The 18,725-nt window shown below is 43.4% G+C and overlaps 1 protein-coding gene across 1 annotated transcript in view; it reads left to right on the top strand.

Annotated features, from left to right (window-relative positions):
- The window catches only part of LOC143794044 (transmembrane channel-like protein 1), a 256,399-nt gene that overhangs the window by 107,216 nt on the left and 130,458 nt on the right, over window positions 1-18,725 (top strand). Inside the window, exons 11-13 of the mRNA XM_077280943.1 lie at window positions 3,920-4,114; window positions 5,957-6,136; window positions 6,219-6,368. Of these exons, the coding sequence (XP_077137058.1) occupies window positions 3,920-4,114; window positions 5,957-6,136; window positions 6,219-6,368 (525 nt within the window). The remainder of the gene's footprint in view (window positions 1-3,919; window positions 4,115-5,956; window positions 6,137-6,218; window positions 6,369-18,725) is intronic.

Genomic DNA, 18,725 nt, shown 5'->3' with positions numbered 1-18,725 from the left:
GAGAATTGTACCCCAGCACAGATCGTAGAGAGGAGTGATGGACTGGTACATACACTCTCTGCTGAGACCGGTTCCATTTTGAGTTGCCAAAGGAGATCTCCAAAACGCCAATGACCTGGTGAGCCTAATGGAGAAATACCAGATGGAGGAAAGTTCTCTGGGAAGTCCAGGCAGTCTAACATCACCTTACTGAGATTCCCAAAGAGGGTCTGACACCAAAAAGAGGGAGGCTAAAGCATTACCTGTGGGGTGTCCAAAGACCCAGGAGGCATCTGAGCCACTTCCGATAGATCAGTCACATAACACGGTTTGCTGATGGTGTCATGCTCTAGGCTATATAGCCGCCCAGTGTCCCAGCATTTTAGAGCCAAGGGACTGCAGTATAGGCCGGCACTGCTCCTACTTTGTTTATCCTGCCTTCAGCTCTGTACCTTATCCTGTTGAGGAGCCCCAGGCATGCCAAGTGACAGTTAATCCGGTGTAAGTAATGGAATTTCAGGACTCTGAAAGATTAGTGACCTTGGTAAGTGCGGCGCCCCAGGGTCCTGGTCGTTGCAGTGGTATTGCTTTCCTCTCGGGGAGAGTGATGCTACGTTTGGAGGCAAAGAAGGATAACTGCATCCAGGTATCACAAACATGCAACACATTTCACACTCCAGGCTACCAGTGTGAGCTTCTGCTCCTATTTATTAGGTCACTCCCCACATTGGTAAAACTGGTCGCCTGTAGGGAAAGTTAGTCAGTTGCTGGCTGAGCTCCACTCAGTTAGTTGGTCCCTGACAGGGGTGGAGTCCTGTCAGAGAACGAAGGAGAAGGACACAGAGCTGTGCATGCCCTCAGAGCTGCAGCTCCCAGAAAGAGACACACAGAAGGCAGAACTGTATTGCAGTGAGCGTGAAGGAGGACGTAGCAAAGGAGAGGATACCAGAAGGGGACCAGCCCTACACAGGCTGCCTCCTTCTGAGGCGCAGAAGCCCGGTATCTGGAACACCGAGGGAGTAAGGACCTTCATGCTTTGCTCCAGAAACCGGCAGGATAGCTAATTGCAAGTTACTTGTCCGCCCCTACACCCAGGAGGCATGGTGGCCACCCATGGAGGCCGGGGCATGCTAGAGTCCCTATAAACAGCCTCAAGCCACCAGTCATACGGGTTTTTCCCATCCTATATGGGGGACAGAGAGAGAGAGACATTACATCTGTGAGGACCTTATGTGAAGCCTTAGGCAGTAAGGAACTACAACACTGCAGCGCAAGGGATGGCTACTAATTTCCACCTGGACAAGGGGACTCTGGACTTGCCTCCAAACCGGCCGGACTCTGCCTGCCCTGTCATCTGGTGCTCTGGACTGTGGATGCTGAAGTCTTCAGTAAAGGTAAAGAGACTGCAACCTTGTGTCCTCATTCTTCTCTGCACCTCTCATCATCCACCATCTACACACTGGGAAGCCCTGGGGATATACTTCACCTGTGGGAAGGTATACCATCTAGCTGCCATAACATCACCCCAGCGGACCCCTTAAAGCAGCGTCGGTCACTCTGACCGAATACCACAGGTGGCGTCAAGAACACAATCTTTATCCCTTTAAAGACCTTTCTCTTTTACACGGACGTCCCAGGGCCACAGACCGGGTCAGCCACCATGACATCCCCCTGTGAACCGCAGGACCCGGTACCGAGAACCCCACGGCCCCATGGGGGCGCTCCATAAGGGCTACACATCTGCTTGTTCCCGGGAATATGGGGGGACGTCAGGTGTACTCATGGGGACTCAAATAACTACCTTATGGCCTGGATTGACATAAATATGAACTATTGTACTGTAACCCATGAAGTAAGAGTCGTCAAGTACTTATTACACCTAGTGATAATTAGACTTTACTTTGTTTTGGGCACTGCAGAAGAAAATCAGTATCGCGGGGTAGCTACACCATGCACCATGGAAATGAAGGAGGCCAAGGATCTGGAGTAGGTGGTGGGCAGGAACATGGTCAAACCACAAATAAATAAGATAGAGGCAATACAGAACTAGCGACAAACCTCTCTCGAAAAAGCAGGTCAGGGCCTTCCTATTCATCATGGGCTATTACCAGAGGTTTGTCCCCAATTTTGACCTGAAAGAAACCACACTGACAGACTTCCTGAAGGGTACAAAGTTGACCATGGCTAAGTGGTTATCGGAAGCTGAGGGGGCATTTCAGGAATTAAAACTAACTATCTGTAGGCAGCCAGTATTGGTAGCACCAGACTTCAAAAAGGAGTTCGTAGTCCAAACGGATGCGTCAGATATCAGGCTGGGCGCTGTCATGTCTCAGGAGGCAAATGTGGAGGAGCACCTTGTAAGCTATCTGAAGAGGAAGTTATCATCCTTGCCCGGGTGACAAGGTGGTTCCTAGCCCTGCAAAATTGAAGTTTTTGGATGGAGCATAGGCCTGGGAAACAGCACAGGAATGTGGATGCCCTGTAATGGGTACATTGCATGGAGTAGGGTGGAGTTTGTAAGTTTTCAGCTGGACAAGTCCTGTGTGAAGTGTATATGTTACCGAGGTGCCTTGTCTTGGTGATGTGAAACCCGGTAAAGTAGTCTCCTGCACAGATAGTGCTAAGAGGTTTTTTTAATGGACCCCAGATTTTGGGTCTGGGTTTTAAAAGCAGGTGAAAGAGCTGGGTGGTATTGGCTACTCCCTTACCTCTAGTTTTAGGTCTTGGAATGGCCTATTTAAGGCAGATCAGCTGCCTCAGATGTTTTCTATGTGGACAGGTAGAGAGACCTATATGTGCTGACCAGTCGTATTTAGGTTCTATCAAGTTCTGTGGAAAGCTGCTCATTCCCTGAATAGGTGAACCCATTATGCTGCATGGACTGTTTTGTTTATTTTCACCTTTTATGCCAAGGATAGGTTATTTTCCTTTCTATAGAGATTTATGGTAACTCATTCACAACATATAACGTATATATTTATGAAGTATGTCGTGTCCCTGCCTTTGATGCAGGATCACACGCTGAGCTTGCATCTTTCCCAGACATGATGACTGATTTAATCAGTCATCATGTACCTTTAACAGCCCGAGGTTGTTAACCAGTTAAATCCTGCTGTAAATCACTAGCAGTGTGATATCATTTATCCTGCCCACTGGTGCCCATGTCATGTGATCATGGGACTCCGATGGGTTGTCATGACAGCCAGGGGTCGGCTGATGACCACCGTTCCTATCATTGCGATACTTCTGTGAACGCTGGCTTGTGGCCGGCATTCATAGGAAATCATGATCATGATCTCTTGCTATATATACAGTAGATGAAGCACTGCTATGTATAGCACAGGTGATCGACTCAGCTTCAAGGCTCCTAAGGAGACTATTAAATAAAGTAAAAAAAAGTTTTTAAAAATATGAGAAAAAATAAATCACAAAAGTTCAAATCACCCCACTTTTACCCCATTGAAAATAAAACATTTAAACACAAATAAAAAGTACACATATTTGGTATAGCTGCATTCATAAAGTTCAGATCTATCAAAACATAAATAAATCCCATCGGTGAACAGAGTAACAATAAAAAAAATTGATACTCCAGAATTACGTTTTTTTGGACCAGCAACATTGCAATAAAATGCAAAAAGTGGAAATTAAACATTATATCTATCCCAAAATAATATTGAAATATAAAATGAAATAAAAACATCAGCACATGGCACAAAAATGAGCCCTTACTCAGCCCCATTTCCTGAAAAATGAAAACGTTGCGGGTCTCAGAAAACGGCCACAAAATAAAAAAAAAATGTTTTCATGCAACTTTCCACATTTTTTTTTCACCACTTAAATAAAAAAAAAACTATACACTATTTAAAATTATGTAGGAATATTATTTCTGCTACATTTTCAAGATTGCTATTTTGATTTAATTTCACTTCTTCTACAGGAATCAATCCTAGAAGAACAAGAAAACAGGAAAGAGGAAAACATTCATTTAGTCCGATTTCTCCGTGTTCTTGCAAACTTCCTAGTACTGTGTACACTGGCTGGAAGTGGTTATCTCATTTATTTTGTTGTGCGTAGATCTCAGCAATTTGCTTTGGAAGGTTATGAAAACTATGGTTGGTGGGAACGAAATGAAGTTAGTATCTTTGTGAAATATTCTATGTCAACTCTTGCGAAGCATGCTAGTATTGTTGTGTGCTACAAGAAATAGAATATGCAAGACAGCCTCTTCAGTGAAGAAGAGGACTTTAACTCTAGTGCCACCTTTTAGAAGTTGCAGTCAATATTGATTTTTTTTTAACAAGTCTTGCCACATTACTTATGATAAAATCTGAATTTGCAGCCGTGTTTCAGGGTGCTGCCCCTCCTCAGTGCAAAGCAAGAGATCTGATTTGCTGGATGAGGAGCCTTTGACTGGGGTCTAAGTGGCAATTTTTCTTGCATGTCACTATTTGCAAGAACTAGAAACATGTCCTAAACATCAGACAGATGATTTCTCTTAGTATTCAATTTTATAAAACAACAGTATTTAAAGAGAGTCTATGAGCAGAAACAACTGTTCAAGTTAAGCACAATTATTCCATGCCCCATGGTGTGGCTAAACAGGTTAATGCACATTCCCACCTACTTGCCCTTTTTCAGCTCCTGTAAAGCCAGAGCATCTATCAAGGATAACAGGGGCATAGACAGATGCAAAACAAGTTTTGTCTCTCGAAGGGTGCACTGAGTGCCTGTGCTTGGTGTCAACAATCATTTCATGCTGACAGACTCCTTTTATGATTATTTGCAATTTCACAGATACCTCATTGATGTAGAACTATGCTATGATGTTAGGTACATAGTCACTGCAACACAGCACCTGCAGGGGTCATAGCCCAGCAAAACACAAATTCTGGACTACATCCTTGCAACAATGACCACTGCATCACTGTGCAACCTTGTAAACTAAGCAAAAAGGTTATATCTTTGTCTGCAGAGTGCACAGATAAAGGGGTGGTTCGGGACTTTTTTTTTTTACAATGTGTCAAAAAAATAACAGGCAGGTAGTTGCTAACAGAGGCAACTACCTGCCTGTTGTACTCAGCACCAGCACAGAGCGGTCATTGACCACTCCTGCCGGCAATTCAGCTTCTCCCTGTCAACAACGCAGATCTTTTTCTTCAGGGCTGCTCTGTCCACGGGTGTGTCTGCCGACATCATGCTTATTGATAGCTGCATTCCCCAGTTAGGCAGCGAGGAGCCTTCTGTCAATCAGCTTGATGTTAACAGTTACACCCTGTCAGGAAAGCCGAGCAGAAAAGAAGTCTTCGCTCTGTTGGCAGACGTAGCTGAATCGCTGGCACAAAACACAACGGGCAACTTCATTTTTTTTTTTTACAAAGTCCTGGATATCCCCTTTAATAGAATCACCAGAGCATATTACACACAGCAGAATCATGGACTGTCCACAGATATACAGGGACATATATTATGAGCCATAGATATTCTAAATGGCACAGTTTAGTGGCTTCTTTTTTTAGGGAAAACATCTCTTTAATGTGGCATCCAGTGGAGCTTGCCACATTTTATTGTGTTAGACATCTACAAAGTGAAGTATGGTCCTGTGGATTTCTATTGGTGTTGGACTTTAACACTGTACAACATGGAGGATTTACATTGCAGTAATACAGTTATACACATTGGCCATAGACAATTTAACCTGAAAAACATGCAAGTATATCTGATTATCCTGACATAATCTCCTCCCTCACAAAATATTGAAATTTATAGAATATCGTTTCTCTTCTGGGGCTTGGAATCACTGCAAAGTCATTTATTGTGGCCAATGACCATTGTCATGTTAGATTTCGAATTATGCCTTTTGTCCCGTGATATTCCAATGCTGTGTTATCTGGGTCAATTTATCCTTTGCTAGATCTGTAGTAATTTAAATGAAAACCCTGATGATAAGGAGTTTCTGCACTTCTTGTTTTGGCAGGTGAACACTGTTATGTCTCTGTTAGGAATGTTTTGCCCAACTATGTTTGATGTTGTCAGCGGATTAGAAAACTACCACCCTCGTATAGCTCTAAGATGGCAACTGGGCCGCATATATGCCCTATTTTTGGGAAACCTCTACACATTCCTTATTGCTCTGATGGATGAAGTAAATCTTAAGGTAAAATGAATATCACTTCATAGAGTGCAATGCTTTAGTCAATTGCTTTTTACAAAACATATTTTTATTTTCATTTTTCTAGCGTCAAGAAGAAAAGATTGTTCAACATAATATGACACTATGGTATGCCAATCTTTTTAATGGGTCATATTCAGAAAATTCAACTGGCCAATTTCAGGTAGACCCATCAGATGTTCCTAGGGGCCCCTGCTGGGAGACAATGGTGGGCCAGGTTAGTGAGTATAAAAGGTGGAATGTGTCTAGCTTTATCATTATTATTTGTGAAACAGTAATAGTAGATTTACGGAAATAATATAGTGCATATAGCAAATATGTTTAATATAAAGTTAATTGTATTTATGTATATTTTTTGTAGAATTTATTTTGGCATTATTATCATGGCAAGTAACCAACCATAATTCATAAACACACAGAACATCAAAAATGGATTATTTATGAAGAGTTGGGGGACTTCACAAGCCAAAAACAAAAGTCATGCAGTTTACAGTTTTACTGCAACATGACATTGCTCTCAAATTGATTGCTGGTACTGGAAACAAAAAGTTTTCATGCATGCCCATTTAGAACCAAACATGCCTTGAAAATGCAGGTCAGGTATGAGCGCTACCTGATGTTAGGCGACTGGCATTGTCTGATTAGTTTATTTGTTTGTATATTCGAAGAAACATTTTATTGTGTGTCACACCACCACAGATCTCCCTGTCTCCGGACCCAGAGTGTCTCTTGGGATTTTGCTCCGTGCCATACCGGACCCTTGTACCCTCTATCATTTTTGTGATGTTTGATAAAGACCCATCAAGGGGTCGAAACGTTACCTCAATACTTTATTAATTACTGTGGTGTTCATCAATAAAATTTTACGTATGTGACGCATTCTAAATCCATCCTCTGAGTGCGTTTGTTTCTTCGAATAGATGAGCCTACTGGATCCAGTCCAGGTTCAGCCTGCACCAGCCTCACACCCGCAGAGTGCACACCTTTCTTCTTAGTACTAGTTTATTTGTTTGGACATTACTTTTGCATCGGTGTACTGGCTTATACATGTTTTTCTTTACTTATATGTGAATATTTACATGCCCTGCTTTGTATACTTAGTGAGTATTGTTAGGATTTTCCGTCTTAATTGCTTTGACATACAGCACGGTGCAAAAATTTTAGGCAGGTGTAAAAAAAAGGCTGCAACTAGAGATGGGCAGATTGATTCAGATTGATTCCTGGGACTCCGACATATCAGCCAAGTCAGTAATCCACTTAATGGTATACTCACAAATCTCTTATCGCCCACGATCCCTGACACAGCTTTTGATTAGCCAGGCTGGCATGACTTCATTTGTATGTCATGCCGCAATGATGGGATTGCATTGGCCCAACGAATCAAAAGCTGACATGGACGATGGACCGGAATTTCGCAATTCACAGATCTCTAGCTGCAACATAAGCATGCTTTAAAAAAAAGAAGTTAATTCTTTATTTTTATCAATTAACAAAATGCATGGCAATGAACGAAGGAGAAATGTAAATCAAATCAATATTGTATTTGATCAAAACATCTATTCTTCCAACTATACTTGCACAGAGTTTTTGAAGGAATTCAGCATAGAGGTTATAGATGTACAGTTCAGCGAATCCTCCTGTCTCTTTAAGTAATCACATACATAAACTCGATGATGATCAGGGCTTTGAGGTGGCCATATTAGGACAAGACAGTTCTTTATTTATTTTACTGGCTTATACAGTGCCATTAATTCCACAGTACTTTAAAGGCATTATCATCACTTTACTCATTGAGGCTCACAATCTAAATTTCCTATCAGCATGTCTTCGGAGTATGAGAGAAAACCGAAGCACCCAAAAAGACTACACATAAACACTGGGAAAACATTGCAGATGTTGTCCTTGGTGGGATTTGAACCAAGGACACCAATGCTGTAAGGTAACTGTGCTAATCACTGAGCCATCATACTAGCCAAATGGTTGTATGTTTGGAGTTATTATCCTACTGTAGAATAACTAACTCACTAATGAGATTATCCTACAAGAGACATGGAGTTCAAATCAGTATATATAAGTATATAAAATTTTATTAGATCAAAATATACAATAAACTGGCAAAAACCGAGTACAAATAATCATAAAAAAGACAGTGATCACACAAAAGAGTATCGGGCATGGGTGGTGTAAGTCCAACTATGTATGAACAATTTTTTGTGTATCAGAATGACAGTATATCATTGTCCCCATATGTTAATATGAGTGTAGATACAGGAAGGTTTCAATATGTTCCTTGTATCAAAACAATTCATTCTATTAAAGTGCATGTGCATCAAAGCCTGGAAGCATGAACCGAAACCATCATAAACCACACTCTATATCACAGCCTAAAATAAAGCACAAAAATAAGTGGCGATGTAAAAGTATGTAAAAAAATTCAGCCAACTTGAAACGCGAGTTGGGGTCCCCACGTGTTTAGGATGGGTAAGGTGTACTATCTACTATAGTATTAACCCTTTTGGTCCCTTTTTTACATTGTTGTATTAGCATTTTCAACACCAAGAAATAAGTAATATTGAGGACCGTAGACTCAGTGGTAAGCCAAGGAAACTTAGTACAGTAGATGAAATGCATATCATGCTTACATTCTTTTGAAATAGGGAGATGCCCAGCAGTTCCGTTAACTCAGAATTGACAATAATCAGTGTGACCCAGGTACTCCCATCTACTATTCGAAGAGGTTTGGTCAAAAGTAATCTTCATGAAAGAATTGTGGCCAAAAACTATACCTTTCACATGGAAACTAGGCCATGTGACTAAACTACGCAAAAAAACATAAGGACTGTGGTGAAGAAAAATGGCTTTGGTTGCAACAGAAACCAGAAAGAGGCTTAGTAATGAGTTTCTGCAGGCAACAGTGAAGCATGGTGGCGGTTCCTTGCAAATTTGATGTGATTTCAGCAAATAGATTTGGAGATTTGGTCAAAACTAATGGTGTCCTCACTGCTCAGAAATATAGGCAGATACTTAGCCCTCAAGGAATTCCAACAGAAAGATATCTGATTGGCTCCAAATTTATTTTGCAGCAGAAAAGCAATTCCAAATATGCAGCCAATGTCATTTAGAATAATATTCATCATACAGAAGAAAAATGAATCCTGGGAGTGATGATATAGTGTCCACAGAGCCTTGATCTCAACATCATCGAGTCTGTCTGAGATTACATGAAGAGACAGAATGATTTACACAAGCCTATGTAAGTAGACTGCAGGCACATAGGATGCAGTAACGGACTGTACACTGACCAAGAGTGATGGGGTTTTACTGTACAACAGAGACTCCACGCATGGAGAAAGTGGAGGGATTATATTCACTAATACAGCAAATGTCTAATGGGGATAGCTTAAGGAACAAGGACAAGTAAAGCAGACAATTCAATAAAATATAACTTATCACTCAGACGCCAGTCACGGTTGAACTCCTGTCAGTGACTGGGGCTGCTTAGATTGTGTCAAAGTGGGAGTCTATCACAGTCGTGAGGAAGATGGGGTAGTATCTCCTGATGTTGGCGGTGTCCTCTCATGCTCCTGATGATGGCGGCGACTCCTCGGGATCCTGACGTGGGTCTTGGGTCCAACAGATGAGGCGATGAAGAGGGAAACGTTTTTATCCTCAGCGGTGAATGTCCCAACACTATGGAGACCTGCGGCACTGCCCAAACACAGTTTACAACAGGCAGCCCAGTGTTCGCTGTGCCGTATGGATGCATACCTAAGTCCCATTCACAGACGTTGTCTCTCATGGTCAGTGATGTCAGCGGGGGCGGCTGTGACAGTGATGTCAGTGAGAACAGCGATGTCAGGGGGGACAGCGGTGTCTGAGGGATACCCAATTGGTAGTCTCTTGTCAAAGCTCTTTGCCATCCCAGGATCTGCTCTACTCTGCCCGGTCGCCTCACAGCTGATTTAACCTCACAGACGTCTCGAGCACGTGATGTTCACGCCCAAACTGTTTGAATCCTCAAGCATGAATGTCCTCTCAGCTTGACCACGCCCCATTCTCTCAAGTACAAGGAGCTGTCCCACGCTTTAAGCTTTTCCCCCTGCAATGCATCCTCTTTCATTGTGAGCAGAGAGCTTTTCAGAATGCAGAGAAGTGGGATGGTGTCGCTAGTTATGGCGTCATCGCCGCTCACCATCTTAGTGGAGTACTCAATGTTTTGGAGGATGGTACATATGTCTGACATCCTTGTACGCTCCTGAGGTCTTATGTGCAGAGTCTGAGCTGGACACCGATGGCTTTGTTGATGCTGTTAGTCAACAACTGCCCTCTTCCGCTCACAAATCTGTTCCAACAGATGCAGTGTAGAGTTCCAATGCGTGGGAACATCACACACCAGTCGGTGAGCCGGAAGCTGCAAACTCTGCTAAAGCATGGCAAGGGCGGCTAAAGTTGTAGCTGGCTTTCTAAAATGGGAACACAGGTGGCTTACTTTCACAAACAGATCCAGCAGCTCTGGGTAGCTTTTGAGAAACCATTGAACAACGAGGTTAAGCACATGGGCCAGACATTGTACGTGTGTGAGCTCGACTCGTCTCAGAGCCGCCACCAGGTTCTGGCCATTGTCACACATGACCATGTCTGGCTGTAGGTTCTGCGGTGTCAGCCACAGATCTGCCAGTTCTTTCAGAGCTGTCCTCAACTCTTCAGCATTGTGCGGTTTGTCATCTAAGCATATTAGCTTCAGCACAGCCTGTTGATGCATGGCTGAGGGAGTGCTGCAGTGCTTCCAGCTTGTGACTGATGTGCTCATTTCGGAGATGGAGGCTGCAGAGGAGGAGGTGCAGGAGCTGTAGACTGTGAGGGCAACCCTGATTGATGTAGGGCCCGCAATCCTCTGCATCAGGATGACTTGTTCCATCCCAAGGTCCGACTGGGTCCAGGCTTCCACTATGTTAACCCCGTGTGCTGTCAGTGAGATGTACCATCCCTGCCCACAAGCACTTGTCCACATGTCAGTGGTTAGGTGGACTTTCCCAGTAACAGCATTATTGAGGGCATGAGTAATGTGGTGGAACACGTGCTTGTGTAATGCCTGTGCGGCACACCAGAAGAAATAGTGCAGTCAAAATCAGCTCTCCAGCGACCACACAGCGACGCTGCAGCGATCGGCATCATTGTCGATATCGCTGCAGCGTCGCTTAATGTGAAGGTACCTTAAGACACAACAAAAAAAAATCTATGGAGGTCAATTCTATGGAGGTCTGAAATGGTACAATTTTGACTGCAATGATATGCGATCTGTGTGGCGGACAAAACCCAGTGTAAAATATCTGCCCTGTAGCTAAATTTTCTTTGGCAGCTAAATATTTTTTGGGCAGCAAAATGGCGTCAAGAAATTATATAAGACACTGCAAATTTTTTTTACAGTACTACAAAAATGGTAGAATTTTCTGCGCACTTAGAAGTGATGTCTAGGATGGGGAAACCCATTTAAAATAGCTGGATTTTCACGCTGTACTATGAAAAGGATCTCGCTGTATTCTGCAGTGTCAACAAGCAAATGTAGAAAAAAAGGGGGCTTTGGATTGCTTTGGAATTACATAAACACGATTAAGAAGCAAAAAATAATATTCGTGGCCAATGATACCTGGGGCTATGTATTTACGGTCAATATATGTAATAGATAGCAGCAGCAGACAGTAATGGAATGGACCCTCTTGATGTATGCAATGAAGTATGCCACATACAATGCCTGCCTGCTACTGATATCTATATACCCACAGACACTACCTGCCTACCTAGCACTGCAATCTATGTAACCAATAATTAGTCCTTAGAAGGACTGTTAATTAAGCTGGATTTGTGTATTCTATTATGGAATACCCACACTAACTTATAAACCCCCAAATCTGACCCTATCTTGCCAGAAAATCTCCCTATACTTTCTGATTCTGGAGGTGACTGTGCCGAGCAGGGTGGCGCCAGGTCTAAAATAGACCTGATGACACTGTGCGGCCAGCCAATCACTGTAATGCCACAACCAACATGGCTGCGGCATTACAGTGTGTGGCAGAAAATCTCTGCATGTTGATTGGCACTCTAAAGAGCACCAAATATGCAGGGAGGGGACCCTAGTTCCTGCCGAATAGTCTCGGAAATGCTCGGCGCTCGCTGAGCACCACCAGTACAGCGATAATAGGGGGAGTATTGAGCATTACCAAGTATGCTCACTCATCACTAATAATAACCCAAAACACACAGCTAAAAACACCCAAGAATGGCTAAGAGGAAAACATTGGACGATTCTGAAGTGGCCTTCTGTGAGCTCTGATCTAAATCTTATTGAGCATCTTTGGAAAGAGCTGAAACATGCCGTCTGGAAAAGGCAACCTTCAAACACGAGACAACTGGAGCAGTTTGCTCTTGAGGAGTGGGCCAAAATACCTATCAAGAGGTGCAGAAGTCTCATTGACAGTTGACAGTTGTTTGATTGCAGTGATTGCCTCAAAAGTTCGTGCAACAAATTATTAAGTTTAGGGTACCATCATCACTGTCCAGGCCTATTTCATGAGTTTTATTTATTTTTTACTTCTGTGGAAGCATGGTTGAAAAGCAATTTCTGACTTTCATTTATTCATTTTCATAGATCTTTTATTCATTATTATTTTTGTCAGATTAAAGTTATTTCAGTGACTATTGTGGGTTTTTCTATCATTAAACGAGGGGCATCAACAATTTTGATGACGTGTGTATGTATATACAGGTCCTTCTCAAAAAATTAGCATATAGTGTTAAATTTCATTATTTACCATAATGTAATGATTACAATTAAACTTTCATATATTATAGATTCATTATCCACCAACTGAAATTTGTCAGGTCTTTTATTGTTTTAATACTGATGATTTTGGCCTACAACTCCTGATAACCCAAAAAACCTGTCTCAATAAATTAGCATATCAAGAAAAGGTTCTCTAAACGACCTATTACCCTAATCTTCTGAATCAACTAATTAACTCTAAACACATGCAAAAGATACCTGAGGCTTTTAAAAACTCCCTGCCTGGTTCATTACTCAAAACCCCCATCATGGGTAAGACTAGCGACCTGACAGATGTCAAGAAGGCCATCATTGACACCCTCAAGCAAGAGGGTAAGACCCAGAAAGAAATTTCTCAACAAATAGGCTGTTCCCAGAGTGCTGTATCAAGGCACCTCAATGGTAAGTCTGTTGGAAGGAAACAATGTGGCAGAAAACGCTGTACAACGAGAAGAGGTGACCGGACCCTGAGGAAGATTGTAGAGAAGGACTGATTCCAGACCTTGGGGAACCTGAGGAAGCAGTGGACTGAGTCTGGTGTGGAAACATCCAGAGCCACCGTGCACAGGCGTGTGCAGGAAATGGGCTACAGGTGCCGCATTCCCCAGGTAAAGCCACTTTTGAACCATAAACAGCGGCAGAAGCGCCTGACCTGGGCTACAGAGAAGCAGCACTGGACTGTTGCTAAGTGGTCCCAAGTACTTTTTTCTGATGAAAGCAAATTTTGCATGTCATTCGGAAATCAAGGTGCCAGAGTCTGGAGGAAGACTGGGGAGAAGGAAATGCCAAAATGCCTGAAGTCCAGTGTCAAGTACCCAGTCAGTGATGGTGTGGGGTGCCATGTCAGCTGCTGGTGTTGGTCCACTGTGTTTCATCAAGGGCAGGGTCAATGCAGCTAGCTATCAGGAGATTTTGGAGCACTTCATGCTTCCTGGCACCTGCTCAAAGTGCCAAAACCACTGGTAAATGGTTTACTGACCATGGTATTACTGTGCTCAATTGGCCTGCCAACTCTCCTGACCTGAACCCCATAGAGAATCTGTGGGATATTGTGAAGAGAAAGTTGAGAGACGCAAGACCCAACAATCTGGATGAGCTTAAGGCCGCTATTGAAGCATCCTGGGCCTCCATAACATCTCAGCAGTGTCACAGGCTGATTGCCTCCATGCCACGCCGCATTGAAGCAGTCATTTCTGCCAAAGGATTCCCGACCAAGTATTGAGTGCATAACTGAACATTATTATTTGATGGTTTTTTTGTTTGGTATTAAAAAACACTTTTATTTGATTGGTCGGGTGAAATATGCTAATTTATTGAGACAGGTTTTTTGGGTTATCAGGAGTTGTAGGCCAAAATCATCAGTATTAAAACAATAAAAGACCTGACAAATTTCAGTTGGTGGATAATGAATCTATAATATATGAAAGTTTAATTGTAATCATTACATTATGGGAAATAATGAAATTTAACACTATATGCTAATTTTTTGAGAAGGACCTGTATATATATATATTTATATTTATATATATTGTAAGATTGCGCTCAATAACAGGTAGGGGAATACTCGCTTGGCACGGGATTCAAGCACTCAGGCATGGTTTTCAGTCTATTTGGTTTATTTAAGCATTCATAAATAGTGTTGAGTAGGGTTGAGCGACTTTCATTTTTTTAAGATCGAGTAGGGTTTTGGGAAACCCGATTTTGTCCAGAGTCGAGTCGAGTGCAGTCGGCCGATTATCGCTAAAAGTCGGGGATCGACCGAAACACGAAACCCAATGCAAGTCAATGGGGAAGCATAGTCGGCAGTGAGTGGAGGCCAGGAAAACACCTACAGTGCCCATTTTAATGCCAAAAACATCCATTCTTGTTTCTGAAGCTTGCCAATCTTAATTAACTGTATAATAATAGTTGGGCATAGGGAATTGGGTGAAAGTTGTGGGGGGAGTAGGGCTGGCTCAAGTTTTTCGTGGGCCCAGGAAATGCGGACTACGTCACGGCGGTGTTGCAGGGAAAGGTAAGTATTTAAAAGTTGCAAGTGCTGTGATCCTGAGCAAGCAGGGGGGGGGCCCACTCGTTCGCATTGCCACTGGCACAGGGCCCCTCAAAGTACGGCGGTGTGTTTGCATGGCGGGGGCGCCTCCCACCAGCAGCGACACTTTTGCGTACTCTGAGGGGCCCTGTGCCAGTGACGTCGCCAACGAGTATGCCCCCCCACCTGATGAAGGAACCTGCACTTTCATCTGCACCTTCCTCTTTGTCCCTGTGTAAGGTGGTATAACATGCGGGAAGGGGAACCTTACTTTCAGCAGGGACAGATTCTGGCTGTGTAGAGTACAAGGGGAATGTAGTGGTCTAGGTCAATGTACCAGCAGACTCATTTAGCAGTGGCTGGGCAATGGGCAGGATGAGGAGGAAACAGATATAGGGCCAAAGAATAAAGTAGGCTACATGCAGTTCAAAATTGGTAACAGGACTAAACAGGCGGCATTGCTTTGTTCAGTGGAGTAGCAAACCCAAGAGCAGCAGACACTGTTTCAAGGGCCTAACCACACTAGTAGGCCAAATGCAGTTTAATATCTGATAGTATAGGGCGAAAGCCAGAATGTGGAAGCTCAGCTTTGTTCAGTTGAGGACAACACCAGGGAGGGGCAGACACCTTTAGTAGGCCGGAAAAGCCTATTGCATTTTTTAAAATGGTAATTTGGAGCAGAAGGTTGAAGCTCAGCTTTATTTACTTGAGGGCAACACCAGGGAGGGGCAGAAGCCGTTAGTAGGCCCTAACCACCATTTTTTTTTTTTAAACCACATAATGAGAGCCGGAAGGTTGAAGCTCAGCTTTATTTAGTTGAGGACAACACCAGGGAGGGGCACACAGACAGACACCTTTAGTAGGCCTGAAAAGCCTATTGCATTTTTCAAAATGGTAATTTGGAGCAGAAGGTTGAAGCTCAGCTTTATTTAGTTGAGGGCAACACCAGGGAGGGGCAGAAGCCGTTAGTAGGCCCTAACCACCATTTTTTTTTTTTAAACCACTTAATGAGAGCCGGAAGGTTGAAGCTCAGCTTTATTTAGTTGAGGACAACACCAGGGAGGGGCACACAGACAGACACCTTTTGTAGGCCTGAAAAGCCTATTGCATTTTTCAAAATGGTAATTTGGAGCAGAAGGTTGAAGCTCAGCTTTATTTAGTTGAGGGCAACACCAGGGAGGGGCAGAAGCCGTTAGTAGGCCCTAACCACCATTTTTTTTTTTTAAAACCACTTAATGAGAGCCGGAAGGTTGAAGCTCAGCTTTATTTAGTTGAGGACAACACCAGGGAGGGGCACACAGACAGACACCTTTTGTAGGCCTGAAAAGCCTATTGCATTTTTCAAAATGGTAATTTGGAGCAGAAGGTTGAAGCTCAGCTTTATTTAGTTGAGGGCAACACCAGGGAGGGGCAGAAGCCGTTAGTAGGCCCTAACCACCATTTTTTTTTTAAAACCACATAATGAGAGCCGGAAGGTTGAAGCTCAGCTTTATTTAGTTGAGGACAACACCAGGGAGGGGCAGAAGCCGTTAGTAGGCCCTAACCACCATTTTTTTTTTTAAAACCACATAATGAGAGCCGGAAGGTTGAAGCTCAGCTTTATTTAGTTGAGGACAACACCAGGGAGGGGCACACAGACAGACACCTTTTGTAGGCCTGAAAAGCCTATTGCATTTTTCAAAATGGTAATTTGGAGCAGAAGGTTGAAGCTCAGCTTTATTTAGTTGAGGGCAACACCAGGGAGGGGCAGAAGCCGTTAGTAGGCCCTAACCACCATTTTTTTTTTAAAACCACATAATGAGAGCCGGAAGGTTGAAGCTCAGCTTTATTTAGTTGAGGACAACACCAGGGAGGGGCACACAGACAGACACCTTTAGTAGGCCTGAAAAGCCTATTGCATTTTTCAAAATGGTAATTTGGAGCAGAAGGTTGAAGCTCAGCTTTATTTAGTTGAGGGCAACACCAGGGAGGGGCAGAAGCCGTTAGTAGGCCCTAACCACCATTTTTTTTTTAAAACCACATAATGAGAGCCGGAAGGTTGAAGCTCAGCTTTATTTAGTTGAGGACAACACCAGGGAGGGGCAGAAGCCGTTAGTAGGCCCTAACCACCATTTTTTTTTTTAAAACCACATAATGAGAGCCGGAAGGTTGAAGCTCAGCTTTATTTAGTTGAGGACAACACCAGGGAGGGGCACACAGACAGACACCTTTTGTAGGCCTGAAAAGCCTATTGCATTTTTCAAAATGGTAATTTGGAGCAGAAGGTTGAAGCTCAGCTTTATTTAGTTGAGGGCAACACCAGGGAGGGGCAGAAGCCGTTAGTAGGCCCTAACCACCATTTTTTTTTTAAAACCACATAATGAGAGCCGGAAGGTTGAAGCTCAGCTTTATTTAGTTGAGGACAACACCAGGGAGGGGCACACAGACAGACACCTTTAGTAGGCCTGAAAAGCCTATTGCATTTTTCAAAATGGTAATTTGGAGCAGAAGGTTGAAGCTCAGCTTTATTTAGTTGAGGGCAACACCAGGGAGGGGCAGAAGCCGTTAGTAGGCCCTAACCACCATTTTTTTTTTAAAACCACATAATGAGAGCCGGAAGGTTGAAGCTCAGCTTTATTTAGTTGAGGACAACACCAGGGAGGGGCACACAGACAGACACCTTTAGTAGGCCTGAAAAGCCTATTGCATTTTTCAAAATGGTAATTTGGAGCAGAAGGTTGAAGCTCAGCTTTATTTAGTTGAGGGCAACACCAGGGAGGGGCAGAAGCCGTTAGTAGGCCCTAACCACCATTTTTTTTTTTTAAACCACTTAATGAGAGCCGGAAGGTTGAAGCTCAGCTTTATTTAGTTGAGGACAACACCAGGGAGGGGCACACAGACAGACACCTTTAGTAGGCCTGAAAAGCCTATTGCATTTTTCAAAATGGTAATTTGGAGCAGAAGGTTGAAGCTCAGCTTTATTTAGTTGAGGGCAACACCAGGGAGGGGCAGAAGCCGTTAGTAGGCCCTAACCACCATTTTTTTTTTAAAACCACATAATGAGAGCCGGAAGGTTGAAGCTCAGCTTTATTTAGTTGAGGACAACACCAGGGAGGGGCAGAAGCCGTTAGTAGGCCCTAACCACCATTTTTTTTTTTAAAACCACATAATGAGAGCCGGAAGGTTGAAGCTCAGCTTTATTTAGTTGAGGACAACACCAGGGAGGGGCACACAGACAGACACCTTTTGTAGGCCTGAAAAGCCTATTGCATTTTTCAAAATGGTAATTTGGAGCAGAAGGTTGAAGCTCAGCTTTATTTAGTTGAGGGCAACACCAGGGAGGGGCAGAAGCCGTTAGTAGGCCCTAACCAAAGTTGAAGGCCAAATGCAGTTTAATTTCTGATACTATAGGCCGAAAGCCAGAAGGTGGAAGTTCCGATTTAGACAGTGGAGGACAATTTGAATTAGGGACTGCAGACAGACTTAGTAGGCTGTCCCCTGTGGACCATGCATCCACCACATTAACCCATTGCGCCGTAATGGACACGTAATCTTCCGTGGCCATGCCTACAGGTCCATGCGTCTGTTGTCAGGTGCACCTTTGTACTCACAGATTGCCAGAGTGCATGGACAATGCGGTCTTCTACATGCTGGTGGAGGGTTGGGATGGCTTTTCTCGCAAAAGAAGTGTCGACTGGTTAGCTTGTAGCGTGGTACAGCGTAGTCCATCATGGCCTTATTAATAG

The sequence above is a fragment of the Ranitomeya variabilis genome, chromosome 1 (assembly GCF_051348905.1).
Source record: "Ranitomeya variabilis isolate aRanVar5 chromosome 1, aRanVar5.hap1, whole genome shotgun sequence".
NCBI lineage: Eukaryota > Metazoa > Chordata > Amphibia > Anura > Dendrobatidae > Ranitomeya > Ranitomeya variabilis.
The sequence above is the reverse complement of the archived record's forward strand: the minus strand, read 5'-3'. Positions and strand labels throughout refer to the sequence as shown.